Source organism: Durio zibethinus, chromosome 6, assembly GCF_047325235.1.
Source record: "Durio zibethinus cultivar Kanyao isolate XHJ-2024 chromosome 6, ASM4732523v1, whole genome shotgun sequence".
NCBI classification, from domain to species: Eukaryota; Viridiplantae; Streptophyta; class Magnoliopsida; order Malvales; family Malvaceae; genus Durio; species Durio zibethinus.
This window is the reverse complement of record NC_143167.1, coordinates 33,679,859-33,700,351: the sequence shown is the minus strand read 5'-3', so window position 1 is coordinate 33,700,351 and position 20,493 is coordinate 33,679,859. Positions and strand designations below refer to the sequence as shown.

The 20,493-nt window shown below is 34.7% G+C and overlaps 5 protein-coding genes across 11 annotated transcripts; 3 read left to right on the top strand and 2 right to left on the bottom strand.

The window, feature by feature from the left end:
- Positions 1-691: 691 nt before the first annotated feature.
- Positions 692-3,998, bottom strand: LOC111285145 (pre-mRNA cleavage factor Im 25 kDa subunit 1-like). Of its 6 annotated transcripts, none has more exons than XM_089763157.1 (8): positions 3,508-3,829; positions 3,358-3,403; positions 2,742-2,835; positions 2,549-2,622; positions 2,379-2,468; positions 2,196-2,306; positions 1,800-1,905; positions 692-715 (listed from the first exon to the last, which is right to left on the bottom strand). In XM_089763157.1, exons 1-7 carry the CDS (start codon positions 3,687-3,689, stop codon positions 1,834-1,836), a joined length of 669 nt encoding a protein of 222 aa, XP_089619283.1. In that variant the 5' UTR covers positions 3,690-3,829; the 3' UTR covers positions 692-715; positions 1,800-1,833. The 6 variants fall into 6 exon arrangements, with proteins under 6 accessions (XP_089619283.1, XP_089619284.1, XP_089619282.1 ...); XM_089763158.1 differs by lacking the exon at positions 692-715 and adding an exon at positions 745-903; XM_089763156.1 differs by lacking the exon at positions 692-715 and adding an exon at positions 918-1,056.
- A 2,031-nt stretch (positions 3,999-6,029) lies between these two features.
- LOC111285318 (uncharacterized) lies at positions 6,030-8,749 on the top strand. Of its 2 annotated transcripts, none has more exons than XM_022874695.2 (6): positions 6,030-6,169; positions 6,531-6,604; positions 7,546-7,641; positions 7,869-7,989; positions 8,062-8,179; positions 8,361-8,749. In XM_022874695.2, exons 2-6 carry the CDS (start codon positions 6,595-6,597, stop codon positions 8,418-8,420), a joined length of 405 nt encoding a protein of 134 aa, XP_022730430.1. In that variant the 5' UTR covers positions 6,030-6,169; positions 6,531-6,594; the 3' UTR covers positions 8,421-8,749. The 2 variants fall into 2 exon arrangements, with proteins under 2 accessions (XP_022730430.1, XP_022730431.1); XM_022874696.2 differs by having other exon boundaries at positions 8,468-8,628.
- A 365-nt stretch (positions 8,750-9,114) lies between these two features.
- On the bottom strand, positions 9,115-11,806 carry LOC111285317 (uncharacterized). The gene is made up of 6 exons (XM_022874693.2): positions 11,573-11,806; positions 11,397-11,471; positions 11,189-11,319; positions 9,864-10,359; positions 9,517-9,630; positions 9,115-9,401 (listed from the first exon to the last, which is right to left on the bottom strand). Exons 1-6 carry the CDS (start codon positions 11,657-11,659, stop codon positions 9,333-9,335), a joined length of 972 nt encoding a protein of 323 aa, XP_022730428.2. The 5' UTR covers positions 11,660-11,806; the 3' UTR covers positions 9,115-9,332.
- A 3,369-nt stretch (positions 11,807-15,175) lies between these two features.
- On the top strand, positions 15,176-17,579 carry LOC111284495 (hydroxyproline-rich glycoprotein family protein). Its single transcript, XM_022873154.2, has one exon. It carries the CDS (start codon positions 15,279-15,281, stop codon positions 17,115-17,117), a length of 1,839 nt encoding a protein of 612 aa, XP_022728889.2. The 5' UTR covers positions 15,176-15,278; the 3' UTR covers positions 17,118-17,579.
- Positions 17,580-18,509: 930 nt separating this feature from the next.
- LOC111285021 (WD repeat-containing protein VIP3-like) lies at positions 18,510-20,356 on the top strand. Its single transcript, XM_022874230.2, has 2 exons — positions 18,510-18,941; positions 19,619-20,356. Exons 1-2 carry the CDS (start codon positions 18,591-18,593, stop codon positions 20,231-20,233), a joined length of 966 nt encoding a protein of 321 aa, XP_022729965.1. The 5' UTR covers positions 18,510-18,590; the 3' UTR covers positions 20,234-20,356.
- The last annotated feature ends 137 nt before the right edge of the window (positions 20,357-20,493 follow it).

The following is a 20,493-nucleotide window of genomic DNA, read 5'->3' as shown; positions in this document are numbered from 1 at the left end:
TTTCATAGTGATTAATTGAGAGTTCAAATTTTCACCAATAAATCATATGACAATTCGCAAATTATCTCACAAAATTTTGACTGAAGCTAGTTGAACCAAACATATAAGTAGGATTACTGTCATTTTTACAGAAATTTAGATTAATCATATTACACACCATGATAATGACGTGAATGATTGACCATTACTTTTTTAAATATATATAAAAATATTTTCCATTCTCCAATTACATTCTTCACTGTTTGTCCACAATGATCGGTGAAATAACACGACAGGCTTTTATTTATTTTTCCGCAAAGATTAGTTTGATCATAGGGAGAAGACAACAAAAAGTTCTATATTTTAGCTGGCCGGTTATTGACTATGGAAGTCAGAAAAAGACGGCTTTGGCCTTTCTTATTTTGGCCGCTTTGGATATTGATGAATGTGGGCTTAAAGTTGAGTCTCTGTCACACTGGCAACAGTATAAGGTCATCTTTATGGCGATTCACTTGTGGGGATAACGGATAATGCAGCAAACGGCTTGGAGAGGTATTAAGCAGTACCAAGTTGCTCGCCTAGTGACGGGATAGCAGGCAACAGCCGACTAGATGGAAGGCCAGGCAATTTAGTAGTTGCGGTTTCTGGTAGCCCATAAATTATTCTTGTTTTTTCTTCTCAACCATCACATTTTATTGTCTCGTGTTTGGTAGCCAAAAATTGTTAAGCAATCCTCCTGGTTTGGTTTCATCAAGCACGTCACTTGCTAATAAAAAAGATGCATAATTACAGCAATTGCAGTATAAAGTCCACCCAGAATCATGCACAGCTTATAGCTAAGGAAAACAGGAACATATTGGATGCAATTATTGCAAGTTAATTTCAATCGCGTTCTTTGAATTGTTCAATGAATCCGCTTGAAACCTGCAAAACATCAAATCTACTAGTTTACCATTAATGAATATGGGACCACTTGGCTGCCTCAGTCCTCTACGGAATCCTTGGATCATAGCAGGAACCTAATTTTGGCTAAACTCTCAAAAAGTGGCAAGATGGCTCACTTTGCCCCTTGGATGCCTGGCAACAAGGGAGGATCACAATCTATCAAAGTGCAGAATTCAGAGGGGGAATCAAACAGAATCCCATAAAAGAGTGATTGTTTTCAGTTCACAGGTTGGTTGGTTTTATCAGATTGTTGCGAGAATCTTTCAAACTGTCTGACATACTTATTTTGAGTGGAGCTTGCCTATGAATTTTGAGTCTGATGCATATGAAATTATGAATGATAGTTTTCCTTGATATTATCGGTTAAAAGATTAATGAAGAGCTCTCAGGTCTCATCCCTCTCTCCTTCAAAGTTCTTTTCATTGAACTTGACTTCCCCGCCATCAAAGAGGGTATATGTTATAAGACATGGCTTTTACCAGAAACTTTGGTCTTACTCAATATAGCCAGATAGATATGTACTTCTACCATGGCTAAACCCTAAAATCAGTGAGCTAATACTTTGCAAAGTAAAATGCCAACAAAAATTTGTTCTATCAGCAGCTAAATCTTAAAAAAAAAAAAAAAAAAAGGTTAAGGAGAACTTGTTGATTTACAATTCAACTCATAAAGTTAGTGAGTGAAACATTATGGAAAAGGAATTAAAAAATAAATAAAAAGACAAAAGTGAAGATAAGTTTAATATTGTTGAGCTCAATGTTATGTAATGTATCACTTCCAGTAAGCAAACTATGGTATATACAAGTGTGTTTCGAAATTTAATGAAAATTACAAGCCCAAGATTGAAAACTTCTATCAAATCTCTGTAATTTTACCTTAATCCCACTCGGTATGGTCAACATGCATATTCTAAGTATCAATAATGTTGATGGAGAATTTAGATAGCAACTGTGGCACTCCAGATATTATCGGTCCATATGTCTACAAAAATTAAAAATCAAAAAGCATAAGCAACATGTAAAACTCCAGTGAAAATCTTACACCATGAACAAACAAGTTTGTAGCATAAATTATAAATACGAGGACATCATAATGAAGCTACCCTAAAAAGAAGGTTATGTATTGATATCCAAAATGAACTTGTCAAAGTAACATCCAAAAAATAGCAGTGAAATTGCATCAAACGTTACATATAACAAAACGGTATTATTTAGTCTTGATTGAATGTCCAAGCACCATTTATTTATTCCAATAGTAGTGTTCAATTGTACCTTGTGATTTTCGTGAACCTCGCACAGTGGAACTGCAAGCAATTTCAGGTTTTTGGGAACAATAAATTTTCGACTCTCTGGCAACCTCACAAGGAAGAGTTTGGTGCACTCCTATACAATGAGATTAACATAAGAACTGAGAAAGGTATAGCACTGCAAAAGAAGCAGTATTAAGGTACCAACTACCTTAGGCTTTTTTACATCGGGTGGCAAGTACGGATACAACAATGTTTCAAAATCATGCCGCCACCACATGCCAAGACATTCTCCCACCTAAATATTTAAGAACATGAGAATTTTCACACCATGTCACAAAAAACCTTCAATACAAATGAGGGAAAAAACTGCTTTACCTCCCATTCAGTTTCATTGCCATCTTCATTGGCAGAAAGCTTCCTAGAAAGCTTACGTCTCAGCCCATCGGTATCTGGAAATTCAGCTCAATCTTAGTTCAGTGAACCGTTAGAAGAATGCCCTGCAGCTCAAGGATGATACACCTAACCAAATTCAAGTTTGTAAGACGGTTTAATAAAACTAGCAAGTTACCTGATTCACCTGGCCTCAAACGACCACCAGGAAGCTTAAAGATGGAATTTCTAACTTGCAGCAGCAACAAATGAGGGTGTTTGAACAATTCAACCTGATTAAAAGACATTGCTTAAAACATTTGAAAAAGAATAACTAAACTAATACATCCCCATGGGACTAATTTTGCATGAAACATATACAATTGTCTGGTCAGAACTAACAAGTTTGCCTTCTCACAACATTACAAGTGGTGCACCATGTGGAAAACACCTAAAAATCGTTGTTCTCAACCTCCAGAAGCCGCCTCTTTGGTAATTGACTAACAGTTTGCCATAGACTGGAATTCACTTTCAAGAATTCTTATATAAGATTAGTTTCAGCATTGAACTATCTAAATTCGATAACTTTTTGACTAATTCTTCAGTAAAATCCCCTATATATAGTCAATCATCAGTCATCACTAAGCACGGGACAGAGAACAACTTCTTGCTATACCTAAAACTATGCAACTCCTTCAAAATTTAAACAATATGCAACATATTTTTAGTTATTCAAACCTTCTAAATATAACCATAAGAAGAACAGTGACTAAGATTAAACCAATCCAGAAAGAGAGTACAGAAAAAGAACCAACCAGAATAACTGCTTCTACAGAAGTCCTCAATCCATAAGCAGCATAACTAGGAAAATAAAAAGTTAAGAGTGACAAACCCACAAAGATTTTGGCAAATAAAAATAACCCAATCGAATTCTACATGGGGGAAAAAGAGATGTGGTAAAGTACTTGGATTTCATCCTATTAATACGATCATACAGAGTTTCATCCTTGAAAGCAATGGCTTCTTTGGATCCAAAATAGTAACAACTTAGAGGGTAAATATCCACCTCGTTTCTATGATCATCGCTGCTACCATGATCGTTAATTGTTGATGCTTCTGCTTCTACTCCCATGGGACCATCTCCCATCTTAAATTTTCCTAGTAAACTCACGCAACACAAAGACAGAGAAAAACAAGGGTGTCGGAATTCTTGCTTTACAAAGAGAAAAAGGAAGAGAAATACAATAGAAGCGAAGAGAAGTTTATTGGAACGTGTCCCAAAAGCAGCGTTTGTTTTTCAAACTGTTTATTCTTCGGTTTTCGAGTATGCTGAACGTGGCGTTCCAGAGACACCTGGATCCATACAAGGCTAGGCTAGAATTGTGGTCGGTGCAAAGGAGAGGCGGTACGACAAAATCCAAGAAAAAGACTTTCCATGTTAGGAATGGATGGAATTAGATGGAGGGTGATACGGGGTTGGATTAAATGTAATTTGTTTTTTTTTTAATATTATATAATATTATAAAATTTTAAAATTCGATGTTAATTCAATTTAAATTTTTATTTGATCTAAATTGGTTCAAATTAAATTTTATTTATTCAATTGTATTTATTAATTTTTAAATTACAATATTTTTTAAATTTATATATTATTTTAATATATTTATATAAATTTTAAAATAAAATTATTTTTTTATTTTATAAAAATTAAATATATATAATTTGATTCAATTTAAATTTTTTTATTTTTTATTATCTATTTTTTAATTTAAAATTTGATTCAAATTTAATATATATATTTAATATTTTAATTTAATTCAACATAAATAAAAAATTAAATTAAATTAAATCAAATATTATAATTTTAGATTTTTTTTTTACTTTTTTTTTTTTTAACTTTGAGAGAGCTAAATCTAGACATTTTTTTTATTTGAAATTCTCAATAATTATTTTAAGTTTTGATTAATTTAAAATCGGATCGAATCTTATAATAAAATAAATTTTTTTAAATTTATTTTTTTATTTATAAAACTCAAAATTAAAATTTTATTTAAAAAATATTGAACTTTTTATCATTTGGATTAAGATATGTTGATTTAGGCTTGGACATTTTCTTCTTTGCTTATGGGCTGTAGCTTCGAATAATGGTCGGTCGGACGTATTGGGGGAGGAACATCTAAAAGCTTGTCCAATCTTTATCAAGTTAGAAATACAAAGGAATGTATTAAAGCATTACATCTACGCACCAATATTTTAAGGATTATGGTAATTATTTTATTTATTCTAAAAATTCATTAGAATTTATTTTAAGATTAATAAAAGGGGAGTATTGGAAGGGGAACTATCTCTTTTTTTTTTTAAATGAGGTGGTAAATAGAAAATAAAAAATATAAATATTAACATTTAAATTTTAAATTTATTAAATATTATTTTTAAGAAATAATTACATAAATTAATTCAAATAATTATTTACCAACAAAATTTGGTTTGAAGCTAATTCTACATTTTCCTACCAAAAAGTTCCATGTTCATCCTTAAATCACGGCTAAATACAATGTTTGACTGCCCCAAATGCGATTTTTTGTTATACCGACCTAGCAATTGGCAAAATAATAATCGCAGTGGACCTTCTTCCTTAGTTTGAGGTTTTCTTCTTTTCCCATTTTCCTTCTAATAAACAACAGTTTTCCCAACTTTCCAGGAAATTATTTGGCCGAATCAAACGTGTTTGCTTCCTTTTTATTCTTGGTTTCTCCGACAGATGGGTTGTTGATGATGGATCTCCTCTAACTTCTATTCGTAACTACCACGAATTTGACACTTGCAACGCAAAGTTAACCATGTTAAGCTAAAATTAAAATGAAATTTTAAAATTTCGTTCAATCTTTTTAATAGTAACATCTAGATTTAGTTGCCAATAAAATTAATTTATTGGGGTTTATTTTCCAAGTGAATTGTTAGGACTTTGTAATATTTTTTGATAAATTCATAATGAAACAAAAAAAAACAAGTAATGGTGAATACTTCAGGAAAAGTACATAGGCCTCAAAATATAAGGCTTTGGCCTTCATTTTTTTTTTTTTTTTCATGACATTTTTCTCTGTACATAATCTTTGAAGGGCCTTGACGTTTGCCAGCCAATTGGGGTCCAAAATTATTAACCAGAACTAGCAATAAAATCCAATAGCATCGCATTGAAATTTAATTTATATATTTATTTTTAAAAATAATATTTAATAAATTTAAAATTTAAATTCTAGTAATTTACAATTTACTATTGAAAAAGAATCCAATATTACCTACTACCGAGTACCAACTACGGAGACAGCCAAAGTCAAAGAACAAGGGTTTAGTTGTCATTTTACATGTGGTCCAATCAATAAAAATAAATAATTTTCAAGGTAGCACTCAAATAAAGTGGAAAAATAAAAAAGCATGTTTATTTTTATTACGATGATAAGAATAATAATAAATTAAGACAAGCGGAGAGAAATAAACCTTAATTTTTCCATAATTTTCCGCCATAAATTATTGTTTATAATGGAAAAGACATAAATTAGGTGTAAACTTTTTCGCTCTGTTTTCAAACAGAGGATTCCAGAAGTTTTCCAGCTCATCACATCACCGGCAAGTTTTCCCCTTTTTTTTGTTTAATATTGTTTATTTCTTATTTGATTTTTCAAGATTATGCGTTTTGAACTTTTTTTTTTCTTTTTATTGGAATTTTTGTTTTAGATTTTGGCGCGTTTGATTTTTTTTTGTCAAATTTTCTTCTTTGTTCTTTATTTTTTTGGATAATTTCCAATTTTAGCTGAATTCATGAACTCTATCTTAAGATGGATCATAAGCTTACCTGCTGCCAGCGTAGCCGGTTGTGATCATCATGGATCAATTTTTCACTGAATTGGGATTGTTCTTTGTATTTTTTCTACAAAATGGTGATTATGTATCGCCTCTAAAACTGAATCGGAGGTATGATTTGAAGCAGGAATCTTGTCGGTTGATTATACACTGAGGACTTTAACGCTCTGAACACATCAGCTCTTTCACGCATGGATCAAAGTAATGAATCTATCTTTCTTTGTATTTGTTAATTTCTCTCCTGAATTTTCCCATTTATCTTGTCAGGCTAATAGTTAAAGAGATAATTTGTATTTATATGATGCTTTATATTTGTTTCCCTTTGAGAAAAGCTCAAGTTTTTCGCCTTTTGGAGACATTGGATTTTCTTATATAGCCAGTATAAGAGCCCATTTGATGCACTGATAATGACTTTTAATGCTTAATAGAAATACAGTTCTGTCTTAAGAATATCGTGCAGCTGATGAGAGATGTTGCTGAAAAGCAAATACTATATGATTTTTTTTCCTTGATGAACAAATAACTTGATTTGTAAGAACAACAAGAGCAAATAATGTCATCAACTGTGTAGTTTCGTCAGCCAAATTGTAATTTCAAAGGTCATTGGTGCTGGATGCTATGAGTCAGTTGGCATAGTACAGTTTGTGAGTATATCTATGGCTGCTTTCTTGGTAGGAATGAAATTGAGTTCGGTGAAGAGCATATCAGAATGGCCTATCTTTTGCAGTTATATATAGTCCCAACTGCCATCTATCTCATTTAGTCACTTCTCAATGATTGTTTGTTTGGAAAATTGCTTATATCTTGGTTTATTGTTATAAATACACAGGGATATGTGTTTGATCTGTTGGATAAGCCTAGGTTAGATTTAATGTTAAAGGTTCTGATTTTTGTAAGAAAATTTATCCTTTGATCTCAAAAAAAGTTATTTGCTTATGTAGAACTTAAAGTATTAACCCAACAATATTGTGGCAATAGACCTTGTTTTTTATTGTTATAAACAATCTGCCACAAGGATTAGTTCATGTGGAACTTAAAGAGAAAGCAAAGCAAATGATTAGTTAAGCATTGCTTTTCCTTAGGCAAATGATGAATATTATAAATTAGATTCTCATCTATAACACGACTTCCCAATGTCACAGAGGCTGCTGTCGAGGAGGCAGGGAATTTGAGAAACAGTCTTGATAAACATCTTGAACTTTTGAGGCCATCTGCTCGATACTATTCAGTATTTAAAGGTAGTGACTCTATTAAGCTAATTACATGTTCAGTCAGGAATTCTTGACCCATACACTGCAGCAAACAGAGGCTGGGTGTCATTTCTGCTCCTTTAATATACAATTAGACATTTATTTTGCTACAATTTTCCATGCGTGATCCTCCATAAATCGAACATTATCTTAAAGCATCACCGTTATTTATGAGTATCTATGCAACCAATTGAGAGGTTAAGCTGTGATGGTAGGGCAAGCACCAGATGCTGCAGAAAAAGGCAAGTATACACTTGTCAAAGATGTGGAGGAGTTCCAAACTGGGATTTTTGACAAACCCCTTCCATGCTTTGGCTGTGGGATCGGATGGTTCTCGTGAGTTCTTTTCACTCTTCACCATGTCCTTGCTGCAGTTTTTCACTTCTCATGTTGTCTTGTTTGTTACAGCTTCCTGTTAGGATTTGTGTGCCCATTGATGTGGTACTACGCTACATTTCTTTATTTTGGAAATCACTACCGTAAAGATCCTAGAGAGAGAGGAGGCCTTGCTGCTTCTGCAATTGCTGTAAGTACTATGGTCTCCCCACCCCCTTCCCTTTGTCCCCTCAAAATCATAATTATTTCTTGTATACCAGGGAAAAAATTCATTCATAATATCTGTCAGTTAAGATCATCAGATTTCTTTTTTTTTTTTTTTTTCTCTTATGTTTTAACTCTTTGATAAAAGTATTTCTTTGTTGTTGCAGGCAATGACATGCTCTGTTGTACTGCTGATTATAATAGTTTTTCGTCTATTTTCAACCTAATTTCCCGGAATGGAAGTTTGTTCCTAACACCTTTTATACATGTTCAGTTCCAAGGAATTGCATGCAGATGAAATAGTGAATGCTTGGGCCGCAATGGAGGAAACTGTTGTCCCACAAGCATGTAATATGATATGAGAAACAGAGCCAACCTGTACCATCTGCTGAGCATCCTTGTGAAGACAACAGATATTCGAGAAATGTTTTGTTTATAAGAATTCATGCAAGAAATTATACTTCGCCATTGATAGAACCGTGAAATTGAAGGCTATCTTCATTTGTAAGTAAATTGATGAGCGTTCATTAATGGAATAATTTGCTTCATTGTTGAATGTTGTTATAAAATGCTCTTTACCTACAAATTTCAACCTGTTCTCGGCATTCTCGCTAGCCTAGATAGATAGATGGATGGCTAAGTGGTCGAAATGACAACAGATAATTGCTAGCCATAAACCGACTGCCCTTTCCAGGTGCTGAGATTCCTAGAACAAGCTGCTATATCATCTATGAGATTCCTAGTACGCTGGAAATTTCTCGACTTCAAATGTGGTCAGAGCTCACGTCCCTTCATCAATATCCAAGTGCAAGAAAACAAATTTATGTTGGCTATACTTTGGCTTAAAGTACACCACTTTTGGTGGTATTTCAACGTGTGTTATAACCCAGAAACAGGCAAAAAAATACAGTAGACAGACAATTTCTATAATAATTTGAAACGATAAATAGGTTAAGGCTCAACGTCAAGGACCAGCTCCAACTTGATTCTCAAACAAAAGTAGTAATAAATGACCTTTCAAAAAAAAAAAAAGGAAAAGAAAAGAATGAATGATTGTAAAACTGCAATAGTCACCAATAACTGGTGATTGGTGACATTGCCATCCTTCAAAATCCACCAAAAAAGAGCTTCATTAAAGCTTAATTTGAGTCTTTAGCCACCAGTCGGACGAATTTGTTGTCAACTGTAAATCTTGAGCTTGAAGTAATCTACACCACCAGAGAGAAGAATATTGTGACAAGATTAAACAAGAGCTTCAGTTCTTAAATTAAACTGTCCCAAAAGAATGCCAATGAAAGAACAACACAAAGAAACAACCCTCACCTTGTGCTCCAACATTTCAATTAGTTGGGACTCATCTTCATCCACACATGATTCTTGAATGGCCTTTAGAACCAGTTTTTGCAGCTTCCGCATCTTCAAAACTCCATCAGAACTCTGCCACATGCATAAAAAAGAAAACATAAATGCAAGTGCAAGTACAACAGAAGGAAAATAATTGTAACTTTGTGCCTCTAGTTCCCAACCACTGGTTTCAGGGAAGGTTTATGGGAGCTCTCGCTTTTATACCATCATGTTTATCTTAACAAATCTATGTTAATGATCATAAGCAGCAAAATTTCTAACACAGAAAAGGTTGAAATAGAATGAATCTTAATTAGGAGACATACGGATTTCAATGCTGCTTTAATCAACTTCTTCCACTTTATCTTCCTTTTGTTATCTTCTTTGGTAGTAGCAGATAATGCTTTATCTTCTTTTATAACATCGTGTTTGGATTTCTTTGCCTTTCTCGTTGTGTGAATGACTTCTCCATTGCCTGTTTTGTCTGAGCTAGTATCCCCACTATTTTTGTCAGTACCAACAATCACAGTGACATCTAGCTTTCTCTTTTTATTTGATGATATATCTCCATTTGCTGCTTCTGAGTTGATTTGGATATGGCCATCTTTGGGCAGGTCCTGTGGTTTGACCTCTTCAATGGATTTATTCTCCAGCAATTCACCATTCACTTTATTTTCAGTTGAAACCTTGGTATCTGGAACAGATTCTTCCATCTGTTTAGGTTGTTGCTTAGCATGGAAAGCCCGAGCTTTTGCTCTGTGCTTCTTTCCTTCAGCATGAAGAAGTAATGTCTGCTGGCTGGTAGCCTTGGTATTGCAAAGACTGCAAATACACAGATAATGGAAAGAATCTCTCAGATCATGACAAAGGATGATAAAAAAAAGACAAGATTATTATACAAGCAATATTTTATCATTTATATCATGATAGTTCAGGCCATAGCTCATGAGCTTAACACAAACAGCCTCACCGGATGAAATGTCAAAGTCACTATATTCTGTAGCTAGCCAGATATCAAAATTGATTCACTAAACAAGACACCAAAGAAAATTAATTTGGCACTAAATCTGATATGTTAAACTTAAAAAATTAAAATTAAAATAAACAGATTCTTTAGCATTGGCTGTAGAAAGTTACAGCAAAAGGATTATATTCACAGAAACAAGACAACAACACCCAATGGGACCAGAAAGATGTATTCTTCATGAATGAAAATAATACTTTTTTGCATTAAGACTTGGTTTAGTTTGTTGATCTAATGGTTCCTCTATTCATTTATGAAACCAAAGGAAAACTAGAAAGCTAAAATAAACATTAACCAAACTTTATGTGTAAGGACCTCTCTGCAATACAAAATACTTGTATGGTTTAAGCAACACGGCTAGTTAGCTCGTTTTGCCATTGAGCAAAAGTCATGCAGAATTCCCAACTAACAGCCATCACAACTTTTCATTAAGAATCAAACTTGTTTTAGTAAGTTAAATGTTTCTGATACAACATGACAAGCTGCCAATAAAGACATTCAAATAAAGACATACGAAAATTACTTTACTTTATGTCCTCAAAAGTGTCTAATATGCCAGCAGTCTACAAACAAGAAATACTAAAAACAAAAAGGGAATAACAAAGTGCGGATAAAAATGAACATTACCTACAAAACCATGGAGGACGTTGAGATAACCCCACATTTATATCAATATCAGGTTTTTCCTTTGATTGTTTGCTGGGTTTTGCATTTGAACCATTTGGTGCTTTTCCCAGTCCCTTAGGACCATATTTCTCCTAAACATGGAAAGAAAAGGTCTTTCAGATTATTTATCAGCAACTAATCAATATGATTAAGGAATTAAGAAGCTTACTGCCTCAGTAATGCACTGTGTATGACCCTGAACGCTTTGCTGCCCAAAAATCACTCCACAATCAATACACGATAGCTACGGAATCAACCAAAAAGAAGATGGGTTAGTCGAGAATTCAAGATTAACCAAACAAAAAAATGTTAAAAAGGAGAAAATTTAGAATGGAAAGTTGAGACCTTGGAAGCAGAGCAAATTCTGAAATGGTTTGATAACTTGGGTTTCTTCAAGTTCTCGCCACAATCCTCGCATTGAAACCAGACCATCTTTTTCCCTTTCCTTATTTATTTATTGTTAAGAACAAAAAGAAAAAAAAAAAGAGAGAACGGATTGCCGGAGAACAGTTTGAGGTTTAACTGTTTTTAAGGATACAACACTGAGGGTTAGGGTTTTTGTTCTTTGATTTCATCGTTGGAATATTCGAGACAAATTAGGAACTAAAACGCAGCGTTACAGGCTACTAAGACAAATGTGAAATGGGCCCAACAGAAATAAGCTTTAAATGGGCTTAAGTTCAGCCCATTTTAGTCCACAACCCAAACTGGAAAGCCCGCAATTCCTTTTTTTTTTTTTTTTAGAATTAAAGCTTATGCTAAAATTGGTTGGAGTTGAAGGCATACAAGTTTAAGTTATAGCAGAAGCTTTTAAATCTAAAACGAAATCTATTTTTCTTTTAGACTTCTTTTTTGGCTCCTACTAATCATTTTATTTTTATGAAATGATGAACAGTAGGGGACAAAATCATTTATCCATATTAATAATAATTATAAGAAACTGCTTTCTGAAACCTTTTTTGAAATGGGGTCATCAATTGAACATGAAATATTCAATACTCAAACACACGACTTTCTTTTCCATGAAAATAAATAAATAAAATTTAAAGCTCATCTATTATTATCAAATTAGCCAAAAATAAAGATGTCGGATGACTTTAATTCTTTTCAAAAACCACACCAAATGACTATGAAACCGTCATGATTCGCATACTCATAGAGTAATGAAATGGTAATTTGAATTCAAAATTTAATTAAAATGATTTATATATTATTTTTATAAAATATAATTTAATAATTTTAAATTTTAATATTTATAATAAAAAAGCAAATTTATTAGGAAAATGGTTCAGTACTGATCAACTAAATTAAAATATTAATTAATAATCAAACCTTATCTAAGTATTTAATTATAATTATCCATCAAAACTTGTAATAATTGAACAGGAGAAAAAAAATTCTCACACATGAGAGAAAACAACAGGCTGTCTAGCGGACGCTAGCTGTTTAGCTGTTGGAGAGCCTTGGAGGACACTTCGTGGTCAGTGGCTGTCCTTTCCCTACCTGTCTCTGTGCTCATATTTTTTTTTCCAAGGAAAATGAAGTCCGTGTCCCTACTTGAACTTGTAACCAACGCACAAAAAAGGATATTAAGCTTAATCCCACACGTTAACCGTGCGCGTAATTTTCACAGCATGATTCAAAAGCTCGTTGAAAACTTTTAAGTCACCATTGTTGTTTTGATGGAGCATCTTGATCACAAAGCAAATTTAAAAACCTTTTTCAAGAAAGTAGCTAACCATCCATGTGGCCTGAACTGAACCATGGGTTTTATATTATTTATTTATTAACTATGATAAAGATATACTTACTAATCTGCATCAGGGAGAAATGGGAAACTGTGGAGCAGGAAAAAGATAAGAGCTACCCTTCAAAATACGATTTTTTTTTTCAGGAATTTTGATGGTACAGCCAAGATTTTCCGGGACAAGTAATTGTCACGCTTGGGGATCTTTTTTTTATTATTATTTTTCATGAAAATAAAAGAATAGTTTGGTTGTCACGAGATTGAGAGGTTAAGTGAGGGCTTTCAGAAATATTATCCATGTTTCTTTGTGATGGGTAAAGTTTTTTCCTCCAGTAAAATCTGAAACCGACAGTAGTGGAAAAGATAGAAGAAGGGAGGAAAATCATCACTATTTGTCTACTAAAAGTTGTTCGTCTCTTCGTTAATTTTATAACACTCTGAAATCTTCACCAAGATGAGTTCAAAAAGCTAATGGTGATGAACCTTGTGCATTTTTTGATGCCTTGCAAAGCCAAGTTGGATGTGAGAGAGGAGGGAGCCTCAGCCAAGTGTAAGGCTCTGCGACTCTAGCTAATGATTGATGATTATATACTAAAAACCACTTATTATACAGTAAGCAGGGAAAGGTAAAAGAGAAAAAGAGCTATGTTTTAAGTGTATTTTCTTTCGACAAAGTGCCAACTAAAGGCATTGTCTTCGAGTTTTGCTGTAAAAGAGTATGATTTCAATCATTGCAGCCACGCTCCATAAAGTAACTAAAAATGTCTTCCTGCAAGAGTTTCTCTTGCTTATCGGGCAACACGTGGGAACGGGATGGACTTTGTATTTTTTTGTTCTTGGGATTTTGCTTAACTTGTAAAATCCCCTGCAGGAAGTCAGGAAACCTTGGAAGGACACAGCTCTTTCCTAACCAGAAATCAGAATTCGGACAAAAATACAGTTTTTGGTTTTTTTTTTTTTTTGGTCAAGGTAGATACATGTACTAAAAGTAAGTGGTTTCTATTTTGTCATCTGCTGTTTGTCTGTTGTCATGAAATTAGTCAGATTAATGGCAAAAGAAAATGCAAACAGACAAATAGCAGTGCACCAGCTAGCTCACGAAGTCAAATCAAACTCAAAAAACAAGATAATCGCAAACAATCTGTACAAATTCGTGTTCTTGATTGAAAATGGTGTAAGAGATTTCAATTAGTTAAGTTGGCGTATGAATCTGCATATATATGCTTTTCATGTTGTTGTCTGTCTGTTAGCCATGAAAGTATTTGTGTACCGAAAACTGTTTAGGTTAGAAATAATCCAATCATTCAAATTAATATCATCTTTATAATAATTAAGTAGAGTTTCTCGTGTTTAAAGACAGAAAAACCATGACATATTTCATGCAATCAATTTTAAGTTATAACATCTCAAAGAATTTAAATCTTAATACATACAAATCTTTTTTCACACTATCTTATCCCATGATCATTAATTTTTCTTTATAAAATTGACTTATTGAGATATGTAACATTAATACTTATATATCCAGTAATCTTTCATTTCATATCCGATATGAAATTAAAATATATTTTTTTATTTTTTTGAAGTGTTTGACGTGATATTTTTTTTATCTAATTTTATAATATTATTATTATTTTATCTACTCTCTTTTAGAGGATTTTGATACGACTATAATCTCTTCTTATGTTTTAACTCGATATTTTATTAAGTAATCAGATTGATTTATTTTATTTATTTTTATTAAAATATTTAATGTGAAATCGAATAAATTAAAAATTAATTATGATATTACTTATCACATGATCATTATCTTATCCTTAGCAAAATAGATTTATTGAAACCGTAGCAAAAACACGTATATCCAACCACTTTTTCTTTCTTATTCCATGTAAGAGTAAGCTTTATATATATATATATATATAAAGATTTACTCCCATTAAATTATTTTGACTGCCCATGGAAATTGCAACCACATTTTAAAGTGGGATAATTCAAAGGGATATAAAAGGAGGTGAATTTATAACTTGGATAGCATAGGTGCAAAAATGCTGCTAAATAATTACTAGCACAATAAATGGTTATATATGCCTTTCTTGTCACTGAATAAGTGCATACTTTAATTATATCCGACACATTATTATAAAATTAAATACAAAAAAATTAATGCAGTTTCCAATTAATCTGCTAAATATCTCTCCTCTAAAGTCAAGCTTCCTCCTTGTATAGTTTATAAAGTCTTTCGCCTCACAAAGATAAAAAAAAGTATAGTACTAAACACAGAGAAAATTCAAAACCCCTCTTCCCATGGAAATGGCCGGAGACCCTCCACCGTTATGGCCACAGCTGACCAACTCCGTGCCTCGCCGTCGGTCACCATCTCCTCTTTTTAGCCCACCAATTCTTATCATTCTCTTACCCATCATCACATTGCTTCTCATGTTCTTTGCAGTCCCTCCTTTTCTCTCCATCACCACTCAGATTTTTAGACCCAACGGTGTCAGGAAAAGCTGGGACTCCCTTAACATTTTCCTTGTCTTGTTTGCTATTCTTTGCGGTGTTTTTGCTAGAAGAAACGACGACGATGATAACAACATCAACAGCAGCAGTGTTAGAAATGATAGTAACAATAACAAGGCAAGCCATCAGCCTGTCTCGCAGCAATGGTTTGATTATCCAGAAAGGAAGATCTTTGATGATCCTCCGATCAACACGACATCGTCGGCAACCAGCGTTAGGAGGTTGAAGAGAAGCAGTAGCTCGTATCCAGATCTGAGGCAGGACTCTTTGTGGGAAAATATTAATACTGAAGATCGGTTTCGGTTTTTTGATGATTTTGAATTAAACAAGTATCGATCCTCAACAAGTTATCATGATGGGAGCTGGAGAAGTGGGTTTGAAGAATTCGAAGCCAAGGTCATTCCTGTTGACACCGTTGTGCTTCGTTCTTCTGCTTCATCAACTCCTTCAAAGTCTCCAGCACCTTCTTCAACACCACCTCCACCACCGCCTCCACCTCCAGCTGCACGCCATAAACCAAGACGAACTTATCAAGCTGTTGGACAGAAAGAGAAGGAGGTGACTCAAAACGATCATGTTGGATTCAATAAAGTTAGGTCTCCACAGCCAGTAACACCACCCCCACCTCCTAGGCCACCACCTTCACCACTAATTCAAGTGGGAAATAGATCAGAGCAGAGGTATGCGAAATTGGAACGTAGAAAAAGTAACGCAACCAAGGAAATAAAGATGGTTTTTGCTTCGTTAAGGAAGAGAAAGAAGAAACAGAAGGTAAAGGATCAACACCATGATCGTCAGCAAGATCATCGTTTGCATTCTCCATATAACCCACCACCTTATTATTCTACTAACATACCACCACCATCACCTCCTCCTCCTCCTCCTCCTCCTCCACCTCCTCCACCACCGTCCTCCGTCTTTCAAAAATACAATCTCTTCAGAAAGGGTAGTAAAAGCAAAAAAATCCATTCAATTCATGCACCACCTCCTCCGCCACCACCACCACCAACATTTTCGCTTTCAAAACGATCATCGAAGCAAAACACTCATATCCCACCAACTCCACCACCTGCACCTGCGCTGCCTGCTTTTTTTCCTACAAAAAAATCATCAAAGCATAAGAGTCAGATTCCGCCACCAACCAAACCAGCACCCGCACCACCAACACCGCCACCTGAACCTTCAAAGAGACGAACCACGGCCAACAGCGGTAGGCCACCATTGCCTACAAAAGCAAATACGAGTTATTATGACGAGAACGTGAACAGCGGTGGACAGTCACCGTTAATTCCGATGCCGCCAGCGCCACCTCCTCCACCATTTAAAATGCCAGACTTTAAATTTTTGGTTCGTGGGGATTTTGTTAAGATACGAAGCAGTCCTAGTTCTCGATGTAGCTCTCCTGACTTGGAGGAAGTTGATGTTTCGTCAAGCAAAGATGATGTGGAGACAGTCAGCATGATGGACGGTGATGATGGCGTTGGGTTTGGTGCTGGAGTTGGAGGGGTCCGTGTGTTTTGTCCCAGTCCTGATGTTAACGCTAAAGCTGAGATCTTTATCGCCAGACTCAGGGATGACTGGAAATTAGAGAAAATAAACTCCATGAAAGAGAAGCAAAGGATATAGATTGAGATCCAGCAAACAAAGTTGAAGAACAAACATTCCCAAATTTTCCTGGTTGATTTGGTTTTCCGTATACGTTCGATCAATTGAAGTTGACTGAATATTATGACTGAGATAATACACTATATAAATAGGAATGAAAAATGAGCTCCATGGGAGTCAAATTTTTTGTTCACCTTCATGGAGCTCCTTGTAAGTTTGGGTTTCTTTTTCAGGTTCTGATGATTTGAATCATGGATGCATGGCACAATTGGCTCTGACTGTGTTTTTTTGTTCACCAGTTGGAGCCTAAGCTGGAGGAGATTGATTATTACAAGTTTGAATTTCTCTCTGTTTTGGTGTCATACTAGAATCATGTTCAGGAATTTGCTGTGTATTAACAATGGGGCTCCAATGGTGTTTTTTATTCATCTATTGGAGCCTTGTTTTTCACTTGTAGTAGTTAAAAATGGTGTGAGTTTGCAATTTAAAATCTTTCTTTCATGTTTTGAATGCCTGCAATTGTTGGCCAGAAAAAGACATTCTTTAGAGCGGGGACTTGAATTCAGCGTGACAATAGACAAAGGATCATAGGCACCAGCAGCAGCAGCTGTTAAAGTTGTGCTTAAGCAAATAAAACCCGATCAAAAGCAACAATTCAAAAAAAAAAATCTCTTTCTTGGTCCCATTCATATTCATTGCTTCAAATCAAACGATGAGGCCAAGCGAAAAAAGTGAACAAATTGCTTTAAACTTGCCATTTGTTAATAATCTATTATTTTTTTCCTTTTCTTCAATCCAGCCAATGCCATGGGCCATATCATGATTGAAAATTTGAAAACTGATAGAATGTCTCACCAAATCAGTTCTTCCCCCTCTGTTGGCCCCTCCCCCTCCAACCCTCGCCTCTTTTTAATATTTTATATGATTTGGCTCAAAATAATAATAAAAAAAGATTTTATAGTTCATAACTTCATAAATATCCAATAAATAATGAATAATCAGTTAATCACCCATATTGCCCACAATTCATGCCAGTATTATCAACTTCATTTCACCAACTATTCAAGTGTACATTAATACATATTTTTCTTTTTCTGCTAATTAAACTCCACTGCCATTGAATACTGGAAACTTTTTTTCACAATTTTTTTCTATCAAATATATAAATGGGAACCTGAGGGTTAGTTTAAATTATTTATATAATTATCCTTAAAAAATGATATTTAACAAATTTATTATTTAAATCTTAACATTTGTAACTTTTATATTATTTTCGGATTACAATTTACTTGATAGAAAATATAATAAGCTGGTCTGTTATGGATTTGTATGTATGGCCCAAAGTCAATAAGGCCGGGCTTGACCTGCAATATCTGAGTCAATAAGGCCCAACGTCAACAACACTTCCCCCTCTAAAAACCTCAGAGTTAAAACTCCGAAAAACCCTGACTTCGCGCTCTACTTGTAAAATCAAAACTAGCTAGGGTTCTTGTGATGGCAAAATCTATGAAACTGGCGGGCTTGAAATCCGTAGAAAACGCCCACGACGAGTCGGTTTGGACTGCCACGTGGGTTCCCGCCACCGACAGCCGTCCGGCACTCCTGTTAACCGGTTCCCTCGACGAAACCGTCAAGCTGTGGAAACCCGATGAGCTCGAACTCGTCCGCACCAACACCGGCCACTGCCTCGGCGTCGTCTGCGTGGCCGCCCATCCTTCCGGCGTGATCGCCGCTTCCGCCTCACTGGACAGTTTGGTTCGCGTGTTTGACGTTGATACCAACTTTACTATCGCCACTCTCGAAGCTCCTCCCTCTGAGGTCTGGCAAATGCAATTCGATCCCAAGGTAATAATTTATTTGAATCTTTTCTAGTACAACTTTCGGAGAATTTATTATAGCTATGAGACAGTGATCAATTTAGGAATTTTTTTGAATCTTTTAAATTTGAAGGCAACTTATAAAGATACCATTTAGTGTTATTCAAATGGAAAAAAAAATCACATGAATTGTTTGAATATTTAAATTAGAATTACCATGTTGGCCTAATTGAACATCTTAGGCAAAATGGAGTATTCCTGTTTTTTTCCTATTCCTTTGTAATAAGTGATATTGTGATTCAAGTAATTATCATGAAACAATAATTTAAATGAAGCTAAGCTTGGCAAAGTAAGATCTCACCGACAAGTTATGTCACTATTCTTAAAGATCTAACGTTAACAAATTTCTCTAAAGACGTGTGTTTTGCGTTGAAGTAGGAGATCCTCTTTGCTACTTGTATCATTGTAAAATATCTGTCTTTAAGTCTTCTTTTAAAGAATCTACTGGGGTTTCTATGATAATCAACTAATATCTTTTCCGGTTGTAGTCATAATCTTATTTTGAATATCAAGCTTACTACTTATGATGAACAATATTCCTGATGATGACTTATGATTAAGATCTATGGTGAATGTCTTTAAGAGTTTAAGTTCTCTTTTCGAATTTGTTTTGAGTGGCTTTCTAACATTAGCTCTCAAAATTAGGGTACAACACTTGCGGTTGCTGGTGGGGGTAGTGCATCAATCAAGCTGTGGGACACTGCAACATGGAGGTTGGTTGCAACTTTATCAATTCCTCGTCCTGAAGGACCCAAGCCCTCTGATAAAAGCAGCAGCAAGAAGTTTGTCCTTTCTGTAGCATGGAGTCCTGATGGAAGACGACTTGCTTGTGGCTCAATGGACGGCACAATTTCCATTTTTGATGTAGCTCGTGCCAAATTTCTACATCACCTTGAAGGCCATTACATGCCTGTTAGGTCTCTTGTGTTTGCTCCTGAACCTGATTCATGGACGCTATACTCAGCCTCAGATGATGGTCATGTGCATATCTATGATGCTGAGGGGAAAGCTATAATTGGGGCCATGTCAGGTCATGCTAGCTGGGTGTTGAGCGTGGATGTAAGCCCTGATGGAGAGGCTCTTGCAACAGGCTCAAGTGACAAAACTGTAAGACTATGGGATTTTAAGATGAGAGCAGCTATACAGACAATGAGCAATCACACAGACCAGGTCTGGGCAGTGGCATTTCGACCTGGTCAAGGGGATCGTCTTGCTAGTGTGTCAGATGACAAGAGTATATCACTGTATCATTGTTCTTGAGTGTTCATGGCTTGTTGAGATTAAAAAACATTAAGGATTAATTTGATTGCAAGATGGTGCCACATGTTAAATTGTCACTGATCCAATGAATATGATACACGGCTTTAGATTTTGTTCTGTTTATTTTTCTTGTTTTTCATAAAAATGAAATAAAATTCTCGCACACTCGTAATTAACTGAAGTCTTGATGTCTTTAAAACATGGTTCTTCCGATTCAGTTATAATTTTCTTTCGCTTTTCTATGATTCTGTTAAATTCGC

Coding starts and splice junctions, on each gene's coding strand:
- LOC111285317 (XM_022874693.2), bottom strand. CDS start 11,659: ATGGTCTGGTTTCAATGCGAGGATTGTGGCGAGAACTTGAAGAAACCC. Junction 10,360..11,188: donor CGTCCTCCATGGTTTTGTAG/GTAATGTTCATT, acceptor GTGTATTTGCAG/TCTTTGCAATACCAAGGCTA. Junction 9,631..9,863: donor TTAAAGCAGCATTGAAATCC/GTATGTCTCCTA, acceptor TGCATGTGGCAG/AGTTCTGATGGAGTTTTGAA.
- LOC111284495 (XM_022873154.2), top strand. CDS start 15,279: ATGGAAATGGCCGGAGACCCTCCACCGTTATGGCCACAGCTGACCAAC.
- LOC111285318 (XM_022874695.2), top strand. Junction 7,642..7,868: donor ATACTATTCAGTATTTAAAG/GTAGTGACTCTA, acceptor CTGTGATGGTAG/GGCAAGCACCAGATGCTGCA. Junction 8,180..8,360: donor TTGCTGCTTCTGCAATTGCT/GTAAGTACTATG, acceptor TTGTTGTTGCAG/GCAATGACATGCTCTGTTGT.
- LOC111285145 (XM_022874426.2), bottom strand. CDS start 3,689: ATGGGAGATGGTCCCATGGGAGTAGAAGCAGAAGCATCAACAATTAAC. Junction 2,307..2,378: donor ATGTAAAAAAGCCTAAGGTA/GTTGGTACCTTA, acceptor CTCATTGTATAG/GAGTGCACCAAACTCTTCCT. Junction 1,906..2,195: donor AGGTTCACGAAAATCACAAG/GTACAATTGAAC, acceptor TAATTTTTGTAG/ACATATGGACCGATAATATC.
- LOC111285021 (XM_022874230.2), top strand. CDS start 18,591: ATGGCAAAATCTATGAAACTGGCGGGCTTGAAATCCGTAGAAAACGCC. Junction 18,942..19,618: donor AAATGCAATTCGATCCCAAG/GTAATAATTTAT, acceptor TCTCAAAATTAG/GGTACAACACTTGCGGTTGC.